The sequence below is a fragment of the Odontesthes bonariensis genome, chromosome 7, assembly GCF_027942865.1.
Source record: "Odontesthes bonariensis isolate fOdoBon6 chromosome 7, fOdoBon6.hap1, whole genome shotgun sequence".
In the NCBI taxonomy this organism is placed as follows: Eukaryota; Metazoa; Chordata; class Actinopteri; order Atheriniformes; family Atherinopsidae; genus Odontesthes; species Odontesthes bonariensis.
In genome coordinates, this window is record NC_134512.1 from 30,883,815 (window position 1) to 30,905,525 (window position 21,711).

The 21,711-nt window shown below is 39.9% G+C and overlaps 1 protein-coding gene across 1 annotated transcript; it reads left to right on the forward strand.

Moving 5' to 3' along the window:
• Window positions 1-1,112: 1,112 nt before the first annotated feature.
• On the forward strand, window positions 1,113-13,332 carry cav1 (caveolin 1). Its single transcript, XM_075470525.1, has 3 exons — window positions 1,113-1,462; window positions 2,320-2,487; window positions 11,244-13,332. The coding sequence occupies exons 1-3, from the start codon at window positions 1,427-1,429 to the stop codon at window positions 11,583-11,585; spliced, it is 546 nt and encodes a 181-aa protein (XP_075326640.1). The 5' UTR covers window positions 1,113-1,426; the 3' UTR covers window positions 11,586-13,332.
• Window positions 13,333-21,711: the final 8,379 nt, after the last annotated feature.

The following is a 21,711-nucleotide window of genomic DNA, read 5'->3' on the forward strand; positions in this document are numbered from 1 at the left end:
AAAGGCTGCGGTGTACGAAATTACACAAGAACTGGACTAAAAATCAGTGACAACAAGTTAAGAGGATAACACAATTTGACTGTCATAAAACAGTGTTTCTTCATCAACAAGGCCATTCTCAAAAAAACTATTAGTTAAAAGCTTGGCCTATTTCAGCCTCCTGTGCAGTGTCTCCTGAAAGAAATGAAGACACTGGAAACGTGAAGAACAAAAAAAGAAGTGGCAGACCTAAAAACCTATCTAGAACAGATGAACAGTATTTGAAAGTGATGTTCTTACAAAACAGGAAAAAGCTACAGGATACAGGACTTGAGAGATGCATCTGATCATTCACTCTACACTGAATCCTCATCGGAAATTGTCTCTATCGAAGGGTATCACAGGAAGAAAAGGCTGAGGTAAGTCAAATAACACAAGAATTGGACTGAAAATCAGTGGCAAGGGTCTTACGGAGTGATGAATCCTCCCCAGAGCCCGCACCTCAACATTATTGAAGCAGTGTGGGATCATCTTGACAGAAAACAAAGAACAAAAGGCAGCCAACATCCAAAGAAAAGCTTTGGAATGTTCTTAAAGAAGTCTGAAGAACTGAGTCTCTGACATGAGCTGAAATCTCTGCACTTTGCTTCCTCAGCAGAACACGATTGAGAGCTCAGAGACGAGTGAAAATAATTGTTCATTGTTTTTGTTTTGTTTCATTGACACGCCCATCAGACACACTCATACCAACAACTGCCTGTCACTTTTTCTGGCCGGGCGTGCCAGCTGTTTTCACTTCAAGGTAAGCTAAAATAAGAATACCAGACTAAAGTGGTCAGTGGGCAGATGGGCAGATGGCCAGTTCAGAAACACTGGGAAGCCTACGCCTTTATTTGCTAAAATAGTGTTTGCTTCTTTAAAACGTCCATACTCCATTAATTTATTAACTGATTTGAATTGTTTTCTCTTGCCCCACTATATCCATTTAAACCACTTGGACTGATTCCCCTTAGGAAGGCATCCACACCTTGCCATTCCCAATTAACGCCCACATTTCCCCGGACAAATATGCTATTTTACTCTGCCTTGATCCATAAATAAAGTCATTCCATGCCAGTTACAACAGCTCTTCAGTGTGAGATCACGTCAGTCTCTCCTCCAGTCGGACAGGTTGCGCGGTGGCTCGCACCGTCTGTTCTTACAGGTGACTCCCATGCAGCACGGACGAGCTCTGCAGAATTCGAAGAAACAATAACTGGAGGTTTCCCTCAGCTCTCCGGCATTACATTTTAGTCACGTTCTGAGCTAAAGGCAGGAATTAGTTCACTGTCAAGGTCTCTGAGAGGAACCCCGGTCCTCTAAGTTTGCCTCCACGCCTCCCACTCAGTTTCCTATATTGTCGCCTTGCCTTGTTCAACGCGAGAAACTCTCCAAACCTGAGCACAGAATGACAGGAGAACTGAAGGACGGCGAGACAGACGAGGTACAGTATGGCTCTCAGCTACTCATGACTAACTTTGTCTTGTAAGTTTGGAGCTAACACTGATCCTTCCTCATTCAGGTGGTAGTATTTACACTCATAATTTGCAGACACGAAGAGCTGTTATCATTTTCTTTTTTAAACCTCTGGCACATAGTTCTGAATGCTTCTCCGACATATGCTGGAGGGAATTTTGGAGGTCCATTGATTGCTGGCGTGAGATCTTACGCGCTGAAACCCTTGCGGAGTACCGACTTTCGTTCAACGCACCACCATAAAAATGTATGTTTCCTTTCGTAAAAGCCGGAGAGCAAATCAGTCCCATTTTTTTTTTTTTTTTTTTTTGTCATAAACTATCCACACAAATCAATGAAACCAAAAGACTTACGTGTTACTCAGAGATTCACTGATGGAGTGGAGCAGTGGGGGTTTTACGCACGTAGTTTTCAAAGTAATTTACACGGAAATTTAACATGTTTTCACGAGTCACAGTACAAATAAGAACAGATAGCTCCCACTTGCTTAAAATAACATGAAGATGTTCATTTGCATTGTCTATTTTGATAAGATAATTGTTTAATATCCAGGATATGACTTTTTACACATTTCTGTAAAATGTTGCCATGCATGTTAAACCAACTGCACGGAAGGGTCAAGATGTTGAATTTCTGTGTGGGTGGTGAGGACCCCTTGCGGCTGAACGTAGGGGTGTGGTGCTTCACTTTCTGTTCATTTAAACCCATCCCTGTTTGTGGGGCAGGCTGGTAACTTGCAGCTCCACTCTCGCTCACTCTTGGGTGCGCTGCGCACTATTCCTCCTCCTCTTCAAGCTGTTCTTTTTTTGTCTCTCCCGGATCCAGGAGTTTCTGCATTCGCCGTTCATCCGAAAACAAGGGAACATATACAAGCCTAACAACAAAGACATGGACAACGAGAGTCTGAACGAGAAGACGATGGAGGATGTCCACACCAAAGAGATAGACCTGGTCAACCGTGACCCCAAGCTCATTAACGACGATATTGTCAAGGTGAGTCAGAGCTGGAGAACTGTTCACTTCTGAGCGTGAACATTGGGAATGAACTGGAGTTGTCTGTCTATTTTTCTGCAATTAAAGCCATAGATTACCGAGACTATTTCTTGCAGAAAAAAAAACCAGCTACTGATTGGAGCACCTAAAAAATCTGGGCGAACTCGAATGATCTCAAAGAAAAACTGTGCTGAAGTTTATGAGCTGTCAAACTGGTGTTTTACGCGGCTGTGCGTCTCCGAGGCGCACTCAGCCCTCTGCTGCTGCGCTACCATCCCAGTTGTGTTGCCCCTCAATGTCTTCCCCGTATTAGGAAGAAGCTTAGCAAATGTAAAGCTCATTGAGGTGATACCATGTCACGCAGTCCTCATCTGTGCGTCTCTAAGCGGTGAAACGTGACCTAGCTCCAGAGGAAATATTACGAATTTCCTGTTGTTGGAACACACATTTCCCACAGTTGTTGTTGCACACGCTTGGCTGTTGGGAAAACAGAATTCTTTCCATAAGAGAGAAGTCTGGCCGCGTAAATACCGGGGGCTTATTTTGATTAAAGAGGTTAGGAGAGGGTGTGATGAAGCAGCAGAGGAGCGGCACACATAAAACCACCTGATGTGCCTGTATGCAGGAGCAGCAACGTTCTGAGCTCTGGTGGCCTCCTCTCCAGCTGGGGCGGGTTTTCACATCAGAGTGGAGTCACACAGCTCTCTGCGTGGGGGCAGAAGGAGTAGGATCTTTGAAATGCCTGAACTCTGACTAGTTAAAACAGGGAAACACCCCAGTAGCTGGTTAGGCTGAGGAGATCCCTCACCACTCCCCATCCTGCTGTTCTTCCCCCCATTCTACCCCTCTGCTGTCCTCCATCCCTGCATGTGTGTCTGCACCTAACCAAACAGCAATGATTTGTTTGTTTCGTTTGACTAAATTCTGTCTGCTTTAACAGTAAAAATGTAAAGGGAATATACTCAATGAATTAAGTGTTAGTAGACTCTGTGCCTTGTCAAATGGGTTGATTGGCAGGACAGTTAGAGATAAATATACAAACCATAATAAAATTTGAGAAACTTTCAGATTCACATAGAAAATGTCCAAATAGCTCTGGGTAATTTCATCACATATGTATGAATTCGGTTTCACATTTCTCAGATTTCTCTGTCTGGGAACCTTGTACAATAAGTAAGCTGCATATATCCTATAGGACAAGCTGTTTCACATGAAGTGTGCCTTTAGTAAATTCATATTGGCTTTAATGTGAGGGAAAGCAGGTGCTTTTTGGTGCTCTGGAGTATCTAAAAAGAAAGAAGTGCCTGAATAACCAATTCTTATACGCCATACTTTTAATTTCACTACGGAGGGTTTGGATAAGTGCTCAAGCCAAACTTTTCCTGTTTTCTGCTTCTGTGTCCACTCCTTCCACTGCTCTCTGCTTTCTCTCCCTCCCAACCCTCCTCCATTGTGACAGTGAGTCAGACTCTCCCTCTAGTCTCGGAATAGAACACAGCTTTATGATTGTCCCGCCTGCTATAATCAAGTCCGCGGGCTGCTGGTGAAATTATCTGACATCACATGCACATGGACTATAAAAATTACAAATGTTACACAGCATCGTTATAAATCCTCAGATGTTTAACTTATAACCAATGGTTGAAACCGAGTACATTAGCAAAGAACAGTCAAAGTATTATTTTTGTTCTGCTGCTTTGTGCGACTAGAATCCATATATTTGGTTCTTTGTTCATTTTTTTCATATCAGCAGTAACATAGGCGGGGGCCATTCTGTTCACATCATTGTAGTTTTGATCATTCTTTCTCATACTTTTACTTGTATCTTCCTACATCTCACTTGGCATGACTTTGACCTTCAGTGTCTCACCGAATCCGTTACTATGTTTGCTTGTGTTGGATGGCTGCATGATGATATACATGTTTGATACTGTTGTTTTAATCACAATTGCCAATAAGGATGAGTGGACCGGGGCTAGGTCATCAACTTCAATGTCAAAGACCACAAATTCAACACCTATCCTCTACGTTTTCTTCTGTTTTTTCACTTTCTTCTTCACTCTCACTCGTGAATGGTTAGGATTAAGATTTGAAAATACATGGTTAGGGATTTCACTCTACGTTAGAAATCCAAATGTGCTCACTGCCTCCCCCTGCGTTTCAGATTAAACTCTTGACGAGCTCTTGGTTTTTACTGTGTGCTTTATACAGCCGCTCTGAGGTGCTCTGAGGTCATGAAACAACTCTGCCAAGTGGAAGCGTGTTTGTTGCGCTGCAGTGAAAAGCAGAAGCAGGGAATCCCTTCCACCAACCCTCTGCCTGAAATCCACCATGACCGCGCACACACACCCGCACATGCAGAACATATAAATGTATGCAGCACACACTCACAGTCCAGGGGCGCAAACACATACACACACGTGCAGCATTCTCGCAATCTAAGGATTACACATTGTTTTCCTGAAGCTGCTGCAGCAGCTGGCCTAAATCATCTGGCCACATCAAACAGCTTCCATTGCTGCCATGCAGATGGAGATCACTGTACAAAGAGTTTTTTTCACTGGAGAAGTTGTGGCTTTTTATAGCAGAGAGGATGGGCTTAAGCCTAGTGGTGACAGGAGTTAAAATGCTCCCACAGGAGAACATTTTTGAGAAGGAGTTGTGAGAATTTTGTGCTACAACAGCAAAAGTTCAAATTGAAATGAATGAAGAATGTTATCAACACAGATGTGTGAAAACACTTTATTAAACAGGGTCATTGGATCTAATCAATCGATCAAATAGCAAATTAATGTCAGGTGAAAGCAAATGATAATTTACTCGGTTGTAATGGAAACACAACCAAACCGAGCCGTGCCGAGCCGAGCTAGTGGAAAAGCGCCATTAGGCTCCAGCTTTTAGGATCTCTGTGCTTTTATCTCAACTAGAGGATTACACGCTCCTCTGAGAGTGAACTCATCTTATGGACCTCTTTTTGACTCAGTGCAGTTTGCTTTGTCTCCATCCAAATGCAATGCAAATTTAGCAAGCGTAATGGGGATACCACAAAAATGTATGCAAACAAAAGATGTATTGATATGAACACATTTGAAAAATCAGCTATGATGCAACATGGTGGATGAATTTGCCACAAACATGAAATTCAAGGCTGTGATGGACTGGCGGCCTGTCCAGGGTGTACCCCGCCTCTCGCCCGATGACCGCTGAGATAGGCTCCAGCCCCCCCGCGACCCGACCGACGTATTCAGCGGGTATAGAAAATGGATGGATGAAATTCAAGAACATCGGGATACAATTCCTGTTTAAGCTGGAATGGGTCGATATCATTTGCTGAAAATGACTCCACTGCCAATCATCCTAATCTCTCCTCAGATAAATCAAATATTTATTTCCCCCCTTAATACTGAAGGCCTTCAACCGACAGAAGAGTCCATCAACGCACCACAACATGACAGTCTCTCCCCGGGACCCACTTTGTCCAGTCAAGCAAAGCTGACAGCCTGAAGATAAAATTCTGAAAATAGCACACAGCCGTATTTACTCAATAATACAGTTGCCTTGCCAACTGGTCACATGCTGACCCCAAGACTCTATTGTTACATATCAAACTTCCCACTGGACTCCAGAGGTTCACACTGTGAATCAGCTGCTGCATACAGAATAAAAAACACTGTTATGAAGGCTCTTTTTAAAAAATACTTGTTAAGCTAAACACTTTTATTCAATATCTGCTAAATCTTCAAACTTATCAGGCTTTTTCAAAATGAGTTTAATCTCTTGAAAGATGTTCACTGCAGAGCAAAAATCCTACTGTAATTCATTTAAATTGGTATTACCTTCAAATGCCACTTAACAATTAGGTGGTTTCTAGAGGAAATCTCAGGAAAAAGAATCAATTTTAAGGGATGACTTCTAGAAAATCTCGGGGTAACGATTCACCTAATGGAGCTGCATAAACAACACCAGTTGGAACAGCTTCACCTTATGAAGTAAAAAATGCTCCACTTCCCTGCTGTGGTTGTGTTTGTGCCTCTCTGCAGAAGGGCTCTCATTTAGTCTCAATCAAAGTTCTGGAAACTGGCGCAGAGTTGGTCCACTTTAAAATTTGTGGCTGTGGAAAAATTAAATGGATGGCAGGCTGGTTTTTGTGGCTGCACTCTGAGCTTCGCCAGTTGGTGATGTGAGGAGGCTCTATGTTGCTGCTGCTCATGGTAAAGGACTCACATGGTGCTGCTGCAAGGCAAGGAAACTAAATCAGACTGTAGAAACAAAGAGTCCTGGTTCAAAAGAAGTTGTCATGAACTGGGAAAATATACTAATTTACTATTAGAAAGTGTTGTATTTTTTCTTGCTGCATTTATATTAGAGATCGTGAACTGTCAACTTCAGAGAGTGACATTATGAATTTGTTAAAAATATTCATACTATTATGAATATTTAATATGATCAACACTTTAATCGATACTTCAAAGGGGACGAGACAACAAAAGCCTGGGAAAGTGGTAAACAGAAAACAGCTGGAGGAGCATTTTGCAACTAAATGCCAGCAGGTTGGTAACAGGACTGGGTATACCTTAGAGAGGCAGAGTTTATCAGATTGGGAGAGGTTTAGCAGTCTGCAAAAAAATGCGTCTACAAATTGTGGAGCAATGTTTCACAATATATAATTGCAAAGAGTATTTCATCATCTACAGCACATGATATCAACCAAAGACATCTTTGTGGGCATGGGACACGGAAGAAAATCAATGCTGGCCCCTGAGTTTTGGGTTAATAAAAACAGCCATGAGTCTGTCATGGAAATGACTGCATGGGCTCAAGAAAACTTCCAAAAATCCTTTTCTGTGAACACAGTTCACACTTCCATCCACAAATGCAGGGTAAAGCACTATCATGCAAAGGGGAAGTCATACGTGAACATAATCTAGAAACGCTGCCGTCTTCTCTAGTCCAAAGCTAATTTAAAATGGACTGAGGCAAAGTGGAAAATGGTTCTGTGGTCAGATTAATTGAAATTGGAAACTGTTTTCAGAAATCATGAGCCGCATTCGGACAGAGCAGTTCTAAGAACTGTCCTTCCTCAGGGGAACTGTTTCATTTTGCATTCGCACATGAATCAGGGACCTTGATAGGGACTCATGTGATGCAACCGTCTGCCACAGTGACATGTTACTTTAGCGCCACACTCAACAACAAAACAAAACAAAACCCACGAAAAGTAAGGACAGAAGAAAACGTCGTAGCTGCAACAGTAGTTTTTAAAAATTGTGGGGCCACAAGAAGCGGAAATCTGACAAGGGGCATAGCTACCGACCACCAAACAGCTACGTCATATGTGTTGGAAGCCAGAAAAGACCCAGCCTCGGAGAAGGAACTAAAATGATATAATAGGAACTGAGGGCCGTGGTCCCGAGTTCCTGTATGTCCGAATGCGCGAAAAACGTCCCTATTCCTGAAAAGGTTATAGGAAATGAAAAAGGTTCCTACAGTGGGAATGCGCCTATGGATACCACATCCTCCGGACGAGAGGAGCGGGACTATCGGGCTTTTTATCAGCACTTTGTTAAAAAACTTGCACATACTGCTTCCATTACAACAGTATGGCTTTCTAGAATGGCTTCCTGCCTGCAGACCAGTCCTATCACCATTTGAAAACATCGTGGGCATTATAAAACAAAAAATATGAAAAAGAACACCCAGAACTGTTGAGCAGTTAGAATCCTATATCAGACAAGGATGGGATAACATTCACAAACTGGTCCAACGACACAGTGGTAAACATGTCTCTGTCTCAACCTTTTGGAGGTGTGCTGCTGGCATTAAATTCAAGATGAGCTTTATTTTTCAATAGTAAAATTTTTCACTATTAATATTTGATATTCTCACAGAAACATATTATGTTCTGATGTTTTCTCTCTGTGCATGCTCAGCATTAAGGTTTAAATAAGCTAAACAATATTTTATAAATACTGACTACCGAATTAGACTGTATTGAACTGATTTGAGACCCTGTGATGGACAGGTGACCTGTCCTCTTGTCTGTTGACAGGTGGGATAGACTCAATCTCAAACGTGATATGAGGGATTAACATCCTCACAGTAGCTGTAGTAGTTTAAGGACACAATGACTACACTGACTTAATTAAAATTCGAGTGTGTCGCTCCGCCAGTGTCCCATCTCCTGCACTACCTACGAGTGTGTGAATGAATGGAGGGTAATACACACCTAGTCTGCGAGTCTGGCATTGAACTTGGTGGCTGTAGATGGGGGTGTACTTAGGGTTTTGACAGGTGACAAGCATTTAGTTTTTTCCAGAGTCTTTGCACAACTTCTTTGTAAAAAAAATACACAGTTCTGGGCACTTAGTATATTTCTCAATCTATGTATAGAACAGGAGTTACCGTACAAGCTATAACTTTTTATTAAACCAGGAGAGCATGGTATCCATTTTCTTATCTCACCAAGAGAGTTGACCAATTTGACAGTTGATTCTGTAAAACAAGGAGATGAGTGTTAAAAGAAACAAGTTCATCACATAAGAGAGTTATTTTTCAGAGATCTAATGATAGTCCAAGTAAACCATGGCATGCTTTTCGTTCAAGTTGTCAGGTAGGTTGTGTAAATTGGCATCATGTCCTGGATCAGTTAGGAATGAAGCACTTCACTTTTCTATCTCAATGTTAGCATGACACTGGATATTATCAGCTTGACTTATTGATATTATAGCTATTAGCTCTTAGCCCAACTGCTCTGTTTGATCCAGTCTCCAAGGAACTGCAAAATAAACATTGACTGCACTTAGAAACCTGTGAAGAGGATGAGAGACAGAGAGTAGGGGAGAGTAAGTTCTGCGATGCCACTTTTCATTCCTTAAACAGGAGAGGTCAGGTCGTGGACACTTGCAGAAAGCCTTCCATTAAAGGCATGAGAGATGTGTTTACAGCAAGGGGAAGCATGTCGTCCTGGTTCTCCTTCGTGGGAGGAGGAGGGAATCACTTGCCAGTCAAACACAGCCGGGTTGTCTTAGTCTTTCAGTGGTTTGTTCAATCAGTCACTGTTCGGGAGGCTCTGGAGACACAAATCCTTGAGCTGATTTGCAGAAAATGAAGCAGAGCTTGTGTGTGTTTTGAAATCAGTATTTTGGGATGGGCAGATATTGGACCGCGTACCAGTCGCGGCAAGGAATAATATAAATCTTGTCAGGAATCCCACCCTTCAATTCAGCAAAACTGACACATTAATAGGGAGTGAAGCAGTTGATTCATGTGGAAATAATGAGTTGAGACTATCAAGCTTGTGCGATGGTTTCATTTGCACCATATTGGAATTCTTGTGAAATACTGTTCTCAGTGAAAGAAGACATTTGACAAGTCATAATGATAAGAGCAAGTTAAATGTGCTTTTCACGCTCAGTTGTTAAAGGACCAGTTCATCCAAATCTCAGAAATGGTATCTAGATGCTGTATTGAAGTATATGTGAAGAAAAAATATACGCATTTGATTCCCTGACAGATTTTACTATGGTCTTAAAGGGATATTTTATTTTGTGGGGTTGTGTGAAGTACTTATAAGCAGTCAGTGTCTTTCGTGAAGTAGACAGCAGTCAGTGAATTCTCACTTTAGAGAATCAGAAAAGACTTAGAACCTGCAAGCCAAGCAAAAGCTACTCCCAATGCAGCCACTGGAAGAGGAAAACGCTCTCCATCTAAAACAACTCAAACTTCGATTGTGATTCAAGAAAATATTATATTGTGAATTTTTGGCATGCGCCACTTCTGCATCAGACAGTCAAAACAAACTGAAAAATTGCAATAGCAGAGTAAATAAACAACTTTGTTTATTTGCCTGAAAATATCTGAGATTAGGATGAATGTGTCCTTTAGATGGTGAAAATTTTGCTCTTGTGTTGTCCCACTTCTGAGTAGGTTTTAGATTTAGTTCTACTCTTAGGACACCATCGATTCTCCAGACTGAGAACATTCTGTCAGCTGCCTTCTGCAGGAAAGGTACTTATACTGTACTTCACACAACCCCACTTCAACAACAAGTGACTATGCCTTTAATCTGACAACAGACTAAGCTCCCAGCTGGTTGTGGAAAAGTTAAAGGCAGATTTTAACGCTGTACTTTTTATGGTTACAGTCACATCCTTTCTTAACACTGAAACTTCTTTGAATTGAATTTTTTAGATATTTAATTGAACCTTTATTTGATCTTAAGTCCCACTAAAAAAGAGAGCATGCATACCTTTTTATTTACTTTAAAATAGAAATTCAGTATTTATAGCTGATAAAACACCAAGGAATGGACTGGCAACCTGTCCAGGGTGTACCCTGCCTCTCGCCGAATGACGGCTGGGAACGGCTCCAGCCCCCCTGTGACCCTACAGTTGGATTAAACGGGTACAGAAAATGGATGGATGGTTGGATGTATGGAAAACATGAAAGAAAAATGAAAATGGACCCAAAGAACCCCAATTACATTTGTATTTATATGAATGCACGTGTGGATTTATTTGGTTTTGACTGGGACGTCTTATGAGCTTTAGGACCACACATTTGTTGACACTATGAATCATTGTTTGACATCACATAAACCAGCAAGATGCCTAATTAGTGTATGAAATCATAAAAAAGTTGATTGAGAGAGGTTTTCAGAGACATTCAGAATAGTATCATTGTACCTTAGATGAACAATCTTAGCCGTGTCTGTGAAGCATTTGCCAACATTTTCTCTTTTCTTTCCTCCTTCTCAGGTGGACTTTGAGGACATTATCGCAGAGCCTGCAGGAACCTACAGCTTCGATGGTGTGTGGAAAGCCAGTTTCACCACATTCACTGTCACCAAGTACTGGTGCTACCGGCTGCTGACAGCATTGGTCGGCATCCCCCTGGCGCTGATCTGGGGAATATTCTTCGCTATCCTGTCCTTCCTGCACATCTGGGCCGTGGTGCCGTGCATCAAGAGCTACCTGATCGAGATCCACTGCATCAGTCGCGTCTATTCTATCTGCATCCATACCTTCTGCGACCCCCTGTACGAGGCCATGGGCAGATGCCTCAGCAACATCCGAATCCGCATGACCAAGGAGGTGTAACGTCCAAAAATAGGAGGATTAAAGGAAAAATGGGAGGGAGGTTGGGAGGGCTGGAGCAACACAAATGGAGGGAAAAGTTAGAAGAAGAAAAATATAGACCTCTGGAAATATGTGAGACATTTCCAGAGCTGGGCTGGGGATGTTTGAACGCGACGGGGCGCGGTCATATGGCACCCAATCCCATCTTTCTCACCAGCTGTTTTATTCTCTCCACTGTTAGCATAATCAAATGGGTGGGCACAGGTAATCAGAGGGGTTATTCTTCTGTATCTTTTTTTTGTGTTTTCTAGTTTTTTTCTATTTTTTTTTATTATTATTATTTCTCACTGTTACCTTTCTTAAGCAGGCAACCAAGTGTCATATCATATTAATTTTGCAAACTTTATTGTCTTGTAGATTCCTTCCATTTGTTACTGCTTCTGTGGAGAGCTAATCACACACTGAGGGGATGTTAAGGCTGTACCACTGCCATCTCTTGCGCTTGTTTGTGTTTGTTTGTTTTTTTTTGGAGCCCCATGGCAGGTTGGGATGGTTGGATGTCAGGGTTGTGACGGTCAATCCTGAAACAAAGAGCAAACACTGCCACATTCTGTCTGACTCAGCAAAGATGAAACAACCACGCTCTGTGAGCAGCATAACAACGCCCCTCTGCCTCTACATGACCCCCAAAACACCAAATGCAACCTCTCTGCTTTCCAGCAGTCTGACACACTGAACCTGCCCTCTTGCCTGCATGCATCTGCTTCCCCTTGCCATTTACCACACTTGCCAAGCTGCCTGATGGTGCAGAAAACCATCTCTTCATGTCACTTGCTCTCACCCCCACCTCAAACTACATTATTCACTGCAGGTTTTCTCACCATCATCTTCATCAACTACAGGAATGTGTGACAGAGAAGGATGATATTCTGATTTAACAAAACCTGTTCTTCTGCTTCTTTTTTAACTCCATCCTGAAATTTGTAATCAAATTTCAAGCTTTTATTTTCCCCTGAGGCTCATTCCTTTTAAATGCACATCATCAGTGCCTCACAGTTTATTGTTTTTTCTACACTATGAATATGAAGAACTTTGGGGGCTTTGTTTTTATTTCCATTGTTTTAATAACCTGTATGTACTGTCTGGGTGTTAATGTAGAAAGCAATGGCCTCATTCCAGTGCACTAATCTATGGGGAAGTATTGTTAGTGAATTAAAATCCCTTTTTTATATTTGCAAAATCAGTAGAGAACTAGCAGTTAATTTAGCTAACTTTGCAGTTTAACAGTGCATTAATGAGTTTGTGTAGGGGTTGTAATGTGCTGTCATACTTATGCATAGGGATTAAGATAATGTGAGCTGGAATGTGTGATTTTGGATTCATTTTACTTTACTACCTGGACATAAAATTACATCTTCACACTGTTTTTGTCTACTCAAGTTCTGCTCTGCCTTGCTTCTTGACTGTGGATATGATGCAAGGAAGCAGCAAAGTGACACCTTCTATCCATAATTTGAGTGAATGAAGATATGGATGAGGTTACCTGGTGGTGTTCTGTTTTACCGAGACACTAAGCTCGCTTTGATTGTCTGCCACCTTCCATCTACCTGCTGTCTTCTCACAGAAATGATGATATCACAGATTTTTCTTGAAATTAGTTTTTAAACTCCAGAGGTGATATTTTTTGTAAGAAATGTTTTTTTTTTCTTCCTTGCTTTTACTGTACAATATCACGATGTGCACATTAAAATTTAATATAATCTGGTGAGCATTTGTTTATTTTTATTATCTATACTTTTATTGAAGTGATCACTAACATATGCCTCCCGAAGAAAGTATATATAAATAATTTAACAGTGGAGTTTTTGTTTGGCTTTACTTGTGATATTGAGTCATGGCAAATCTAACTGCGTAATAATTTACAGCAGATAACTTGGTGACTGCTTTCATTCATGTGAAGTGCAGCAACCAACCAGATGAAGCTGCAATATAAAATATACACACAAATACGAAGTTGGATCGACAGAAAAATCATTTCCAGGAGCAGTGCCCTCCAAACCTCAGCAGTGTTTGTATCTGACTGTGTTAGTAAGGCAAAATGCCTGCAGTGCTGCTCATACGGAACAAAGGCTTTTTTTTTCCATGCCTGGCAAGATGTTTCCATGGTTACTTGAGAAACAAATAAAAGTGTGAGCAATGCTCATGAGGCTGCCTCAGTTAACTGTACTCAAGTTGATTTCCACCAAAACTAATCACATGCTTACTCAGTTTGGCGGAAATCTTGACTCTAATCTGTATTTTTTCAACAATCACATTTTGAAGTGAAGTCTCTTTAACAATTTAACCAGGATTGTGTTTCAGTTTATGGATTATAAAGTAGCCTATCCCTTGTGATCCTTCGATTACCAAAAGTATATTGACAAAAGAGCCATATAAGACTAAACCAAGTCATTCCAAAACCGCAGGAATTCATCTGATGCTTTCAAGGCCTCTGCTCCTCCCATTTCAAGCACATTTCAGAACTTGGCTACAGGTATCTCATTCAGCTAGGAACACTTGGACAATAACATGGCTCCTTTTACACTTCATGAAGTTAAGGTTTTTGCAGATTATTCAGGCTCTTCCACAACAAACTGGAAAATAATTTCTTCTCAAGACTGGCCTTATGCACGAGAAGACTATGACACAGGCTGAGTTAATATCTTTCCTCAAACTTGGTAGTGAATTGTCTTAAGACAATTAATTTGCAAATGGCAATAGGCCAACTTGAAAACAAAAAAAAAAACAGACAAACTTTTGGCCAAGGAGTATACTACCACACTATTTTTCCTTAATGTGTTACTTTAACGATCCATTATCCGATTTAAAAAGCTTTAAAAGCATTTATGTTCATGTACAATAGCATTATCTGCCATTATTTGACACTATAATATATGTCCGTGCATCTTAGCAAGCCAGGATATGCATCCTTTTTACTTGTTTCTTTTTGTTAACATTGGAGTCCCATATTGGGTAGAGCCAGTTTATTATCATATTATTCATGGCCAAAATATTTAATAGCTGTATGGGCAGAAAATTCAGGAAAACAAAAAATGATCAGAAATTACTTATCATACTGTTATGATACTATACATGTAAGAAATAGGGGGGTGGACGAAGCTCACTTAAGAGAAGGATTAGAAACGCAGACTATTCTGTTATGTCTCTGCAGATGGCTTTAATGACTGTTGAACATATGTTTTGGAATCTTGGAGTTTGGGGCTTCGATGTCTGAGCCTGATTTCATAAGTTTTTGTTTCAAAGTCTCACGGCACTTTTTGGGGATTCTGACATTTACTTTTACAACATCACACTCTAGTGGAATAAACTGAGAAGTGCATTTGTTTTATGTTGTCTGAAGTGTCTTTAGACATGACATTTTAAGCCCATATTTTTAGATTTAGCAATATTGATTAAGTTCTAGTGTCAGTGATCTTTATCAAGATCCCAAGTGACCTTCTTTGTTATCACTCAATGACTTTACAGTACTGTGAAAGAAAAGTCTTGAGCCACACCTAATTTCTTTCTATATTGGCAGGACACTGTGAAACGAGAACAGCAAATTATCGAAACACATGAAAACAAAAGTGTAAATACTTTATATAAGGCAAACTTAATTTGTACAATTCTAATAAGCTTGAAAATCAACCAACCTTTTTTTCAACACAGCCTGAGCCCTCTTTGACAAGCTTTCTTTTAATATCTTTAAGTAGTAGGACATTCCAAAGCTCTTCTTTGGATGTCGGCTGCCTTTCGTTCTGTTCTCTGTCAAGATGACCCCACACACCTTCAATCATGTTGATATCCAGGGTCTGGGGAGGATTCATCACGCCATAAGACCAGTTGCCACTGATTATCAGTCCACTTCTTCATTTGGTGTACCTTCTTGACCACCACCCATCAATAGAGATCATTTCTGATGAGGCTTCAGTGTAGAGAAAATGGATCAACTGAATGGTTAGATGCATCTCTCAAGTCCTGTATTCTGTAGCCTTTTCCCTCATTTGTAAGAGCACCACTTTCAAATACTGTTCATCTGTTCTAAATAGTTTTTTAGGTCTGCCACTTTTCCAGTTAAGGAGACACTGCACAGCAGGCTGAAATAGGCCAAGCTTTCTACTAGATCTTTGAGAATCACCTTGTTAATGCAAGAATACTGTTTTATGACAGTCAAATTTTGTTTTTTCATATTGTTTTTTCATACTTTTTTTTCATATACGTGACAAATTACGTATCTTTGAGACAAGCAAAGTTTCTAAGGATACATTCTAAGATTTGTTCTTTGCTAAAGTTGTACAGACTCAATAGTGATTCATCATTTGAGCTTTTAATGCTTAAGTGATTCCCAGATAAGTGTTAAGTGGCTTATCAAACCTAGAAATTACATTCCGCTTAAGTCAGTCAGGTGCATGGACACGGACTGGCTTACAATCACATAACGTATCGATCACTTGTTAATTTTTTTATTTTGTTTGTTCTTTTGTTGGCTTTCACGAGCAGCTAGGTAACATATAAGCGATGAGGTAGACATGGAATTCAGTCATTCTTCTCACCTGTGGTCAGAATGACTAAGTCAGTGTCAGAGGTGTTTGTCAATGGAAAGACATAAACATTACAGCTTTCAGCACCTGTGAAAGGAGGGCTGTGGGACGAGCAGCTGTTTTCTCTCAGAGCAGAAAACATCAATCATGAGTGATTCTGTGTGGTTCATTGCTGTCAAAGTATATCAAGTAGAGACATTCACTTGCCCTGGAGTTGATGTTTAAGAGTATACATTCACATTATTACACGCTAGCTGTGAAGGCTTTGTTTAGGTGAAATATTCCTGACCCTGAGACTTCTATCTGTTGAGAGTTTATGACATGTTTCAGCTTTTTGCTCACTTTATTTACTTCATTTATCCAACCTGCAGGTTATTCTGTCACTTGACAGACGTAAGGGTGTTTTTCTCTTTTTGTTCTTTAGGGCTTGTACTTTTCATCTATTCGGGTGAATGTATTTTTCAGTGGGATCTGACAGGAATAAAAGGTATTTAAATTTGATCCATGAGCACTGTGTTCAGATTTCCACCTCATGTGCATTACATCCTGATAAAGAATGGAATGGATAAAAGAAAATTCTATCACAGAGTTTTAATCTCAAAATGTCAACATTGTGTATGTTGTGAACTATTTTAAATGTTAATGAATTTGTACTTTTGGGACATAAACCAACACAAATGCCTGACGATAAACTAAGGTGGTTGATGATGCCTCTAAAAAAAAAAGACATCCAAAAATCCACTCTTTCCATTAATGAATCAAGCACAGGATGTCCTCGAACATACAAATACAGAAATAATATCAAAAGGTGAGGTGCAATGCTACAAAAGGTAAAAGCAAATACTAAGTCGTTGATTTTATGGATTACAAAAGGTGTTGTATGAAAATATCTTTGAATAGGTGTTAAAACATGAGCAGACCCTCGCAAAAACATACAAGTAAGTTCATAGATAAAGATACTCAAAGTCATTTCATTTATACTTGTGTAATTCAAACAAATGAACTACTTACAGATTCGAATTTTGTTTGGAGGCTGTATAATTTAATTGAAGCATGTTCTGTTTAAGTTGCTTTTCTGTTCAGCAAAGTAAGAGAGTTATTTGATTTACTAGAAACTCTTGTCCCATACAGTTCATTCATCTCTAAAATTTCTCATAGACAAGGTGTTACAACATTCCTACAGACTATGAAAGTGCATATTCACAAAATCATGGAGTCTCAAAAAGTCCACAAACCAGCCCATCGGACACCAATAATCCTGGCAGGGTCAAAGTAAAAGAGCCCAGTTTATTTTTCATTGTGGTGTTTGATGAAGCTTCTGACCTGAAACTGCAGGACTGTTTGTATTGTACTGCTGCCATGTGATTAGATCATCGAGTATTTGCATGAATAAGCATGAGGATTGGTATTACTAGGTCTTAGTCTCAGTGGACCAAAGCTTTTGCTGGTTTCAGAAATCTTTTCCAGTCTTCGTCTATAAACAAACATCTTCACCATTTTCTTTTCTTGAATACACAATTATTTCCTTGTTTGCAAGGGCGAGCTATTGCTGTTGCTGATGGTTCACCATCAGTGTGCGCTGACTGACTGCACATGTGTCTGCAGCCCGGGAAATCTCAGTCCATCCTGATCTGTTGACAGACATCTGCAGCTGAGACATCTGAGGATTTTCATAAAGCCAGTTTCTCGAGTTTAATCCTACACAATACCCTTCGTGTTCTCAAGCATGTCCTCTCCTTGTGTGTTTTCAAAAAAAAAAAAAAAAAAGGGGGTTAGGGAAGCTGCTGCAGGCATGCTTTGTCCCGATCCCACATGCAAAGAGTTCCAGGCTGTTTGCCTGCAGGGTGTCATTTTTTAGATTTTCTTTTTAAAAGACAGAAATCAACCAAAAATTCAAATGATTCTTTTATTTTTTTATTTTTAAATTGGTACCACCTGCACGTCTGCATGCATGTCACAGCTTTTTGGCTGTTTTTACACACAGAGCACATGAGTCTTTTACTTGAGAAGATGAACTTTAACTTAATAAAAAGTAAGGTGATTACTTCATGGTTCAATTATCTGTGTGAGGTTGTTTTCGGCATTGCTGGGAACTTCTGGGCAACCAACATTTAGCCAAAATGAAACACTTACATTGTACGTTAATGATATATATATGTACTAAATTCCCTTTATCGCCCTCCAGGGTGTTTTTTTTTTTTTTGCTCTGTTTATTGACAAGTTTACAGAGGCTTCTTTGTAGACTTGAAATGTAAAGACAACTTCACACACTCTCACAGAAAACCCATATCCAACATTTCAGAACAATCTGAGTAGTTTTTGGCATCATGCTTTGTCAGCTGTTGCAGCAGTAAATGCTGAGACTGATGAAGCGTGCTATGACATCAAGCAACAGGAAGGCTGGCATAGATTCATCTCCTGTTCACCAAACCAACCCCTTTACAGATGTTCCCAGCTCAAGCGCACCTGGTTCTCAGTCAGTGACTGTGCTCTTTGAAAAGACACATCACTTTGACCAAACCTCTGTTTCGGTTTTAAGGCAGCTCAGTGCAATAAAGCTGGATCTGTGATGTCTTCACCTGTTGACTCTGTGTCATATTTTGTTGCTCTTGGCTAACAAAAGATCTTAAACTTGGATACGCTCTTCAAATACTTTGCTTTTAAAGAGCCCACACTTGTTATGCACATTTACAGGTTTATGTCTATTTAAAGGATGCCAACCAAAATAGTTGACCTGCTTTGATGATCCAAAAACATATTATTTTTCTCCGTATGCAGATTGCTGCGGCACCTCTGGTCACTTTCTGTCTGAAAGGTTAAGTTTTAGTCTCCTGAAAGGTTCATCCTGCAGTAAATGGTCAACAATTGTAGACTTCAAGACATTTGCTTAATCTTTGATAAATGCCAAACTAGCCACAAGGCAGGAATTAAACAAATGCTTGTCATGGAAGCATAGATAACTAACTGTAGAAAAACAGAGTTCAAGTGAGTTTTGGCAAGTCAGGAATCTTTTTCTTCTGTGTAAGAAAATGACTTTGTGGCTTTGTGATATTGTCTAATAAATAGAAATAGTTCAAAGAAGTATGTGTTCTGACACCAAAGGCATTGCACTGCAATGTATGTTTTTTACAGTCTGTTGGTCTGGCAGATGCAGGAATCCAGGTGTGAGGACATTGAGGCATGTAGAGGTAATTTCTGCACCATTAAATCTGGTTCAGTCTTGAAATGATTTAATAGATGACAAAAGTTGAACTGGAGAAACTTGCTGATGTGATTTTCGAGTTTTGGCACCAAAAACAAGAATGTTGTCATCATTTACCTGAAAAACATGCTCTGACATCCAATCAATCAAGTCTGATTTGATCAGATGTAAGAGATTAGAGTTATTATCTGTGTGACACTATGATGCATCCTCTGATTATGAAGTGACCAAGAAGTAAATTTAATAGAAGAGATAGAAAATAATTTAAAAGTATTGGTCCTTAAATCATTGTCACCAACGACGATACTAACCAAGCGGGAAAAAAAATGTCTACCCGTTAGGAAGCACAATCCATGAACAGTAACATTTTTATGCCCTAACCAGGATCTTATTCTAAGCCGCATGTCAGTTTAGTATCTTTCATCAGTGGCCCAATCAACAATATTTAATTTGTAGCATGACATGGAAAGTGGACAGAATGAAGTACATAGTGGATGTTAACTTGTTGAACATTGATGTCATGACATAATGTGACAAAAGCTGCATCTACATTGTAAATAGTGACACCTTTTAATATCTCATGTGATGTTGTTCATCTAAGGCTGTATTTTCCTCATTTTAAGACCTGGTAAGAATCAGATTGTAATATCATTATGTCGTGTTGTGTAAAAACTTACAAGTGAAATACCGTGGTGGACTGGCCACCTGTTGAGGGTGTACCCTGCCTCTTGCCCAATGGCAGCCAGGATCGGATCCAGCGCCCCCCAAACCATGGATGGATGGATGGATTGATAGAACTGAAAGATTGTGTACCTTCTTTTCAACATGACCAAATATATGGTGGTGGCAAATGTACATGCAGCATGAAGACTGAATGCTGTGCTTTGATTTCACTTGCACTTCAGTTTGGTGTATTCTTGTCAAAGCTTCCAGCTTCTGAAAGCTTCTCATAAACAGTTCATAAAGATGACATGGAAACACCAGAGGGGGGTGGCGGTGGAAAAAATCTATTCTTATACATTTTGCAACTTCAACGTTGCAAATAAAAGGAAGGAGGGAATAGAAGGGAGGAGAATCTTGTAGTAACTTCAGTCAAAGTTCTTTAGCAGTGAACCAAACAGAAGTTCTATTAAAGTGAATTACAGATGTTCTGCTACGTACAAACTTTCTATCATTAATTTGGAAAAATGTAGATATTCATGTATTACAGCCACATAAAATCAAATTAGCTTTTTTCTTTCGTCACCATGGAGGCATAGTTCAACTATGTGGAGTTAGTTTTGAAGAAGCAGTGCGTGCCTTCTCCAGACAATCCCGCCTCTGTTACGTTTATACCTCCACTGATGGCCTTCAGAGACTCTTGATGTGAGCTGTGTTGTGACTCCATTCAAGACAGATTATCAGGCACTAATGCAGTGAACAATTAATTGACTGCCAGTTTTTTCACCCATTTTCTGCCGTAACCATTTCCTGCGATGAATTAGACTGTAGTATTTTGATTTACTTTGTGTAGTAAAGAAACAGGTAATGGAAAATGAGAGTACTCATCCTGCATGCTGTATATGAAAATCTGTTGTCTGTCTGCTGTACAGTGATTTGATTAAATGTGAGGGAACACAATCACCAAAAGATGAGAAGAAATTTTAGTTGAGGCAACAAACAATATGACCATCAATGGGCAACATATTCAGTTACTGAAGAATAACAGTGGTGAGGGATATCCTCTATTCCCACTGACAGTCAAACTATTTCAAAACGTCCTGAGAATTTGGTTTCAAAGGCTGAATATGTGAACAAATTTCAGTTAATCAAATGACATTGTAATGCTTTTTCCTTTATTCAAAACATTTCCCCATTCAATTTCAAATAGTAACTATATGGAGACTGGAAAAAAAGTACACACACACCCAGAGCCGGCCCAAGGCATGTGCCAACTATGCGGTCGCTTTGGGCCCCCACGCCACCAGGGGGCCCCGAGAGCAATTTTGAATTCAATTTTGATTACAACTTTATTTTTCTGTAAGATAATGTGAATGTCATTTGATTCTATTCTGTATTTGTATTTTGAACATTTTGCACACCATTGCACATCTGAAAGAAATTAAACTATTTAACGTGTTTACTATAAATGCAGTCTCCAGCCTGCTGATGTTACTTTCAAATAGTTAAATTAATGAGCCATACTTATACATCACTCTTTATGTAGAAGTTAATTAAACCATATTTATGAGTTTGCTATCCCTTTAAGGTTAAACACAAGAATGACACCTGTATAATGTAAGAAGATTACAAATAATGCTAATGATTGTGGGTCCGTTACACACATAACAGTGTAGCCTATGGAATAATGAGGCATCTGGAGCTG

Bases quoted from the DNA above. Each gene is read 5' to 3' on its own strand.
- cav1 (XM_075470525.1), top strand. From the start codon at position 1,427: ATGACAGGAGAACTGAAGGACGGCGAGACAGACGAG. The intron at 1,463-2,319 runs GTACAGTATGGC...TCCCGGATCCAG, and splicing joins AGGACGGCGAGACAGACGAG to GAGTTTCTGCATTCGCCGTT. The intron at 2,488-11,243 runs GTGAGTCAGAGC...CCTCCTTCTCAG, and splicing joins TTAACGACGATATTGTCAAG to GTGGACTTTGAGGACATTAT.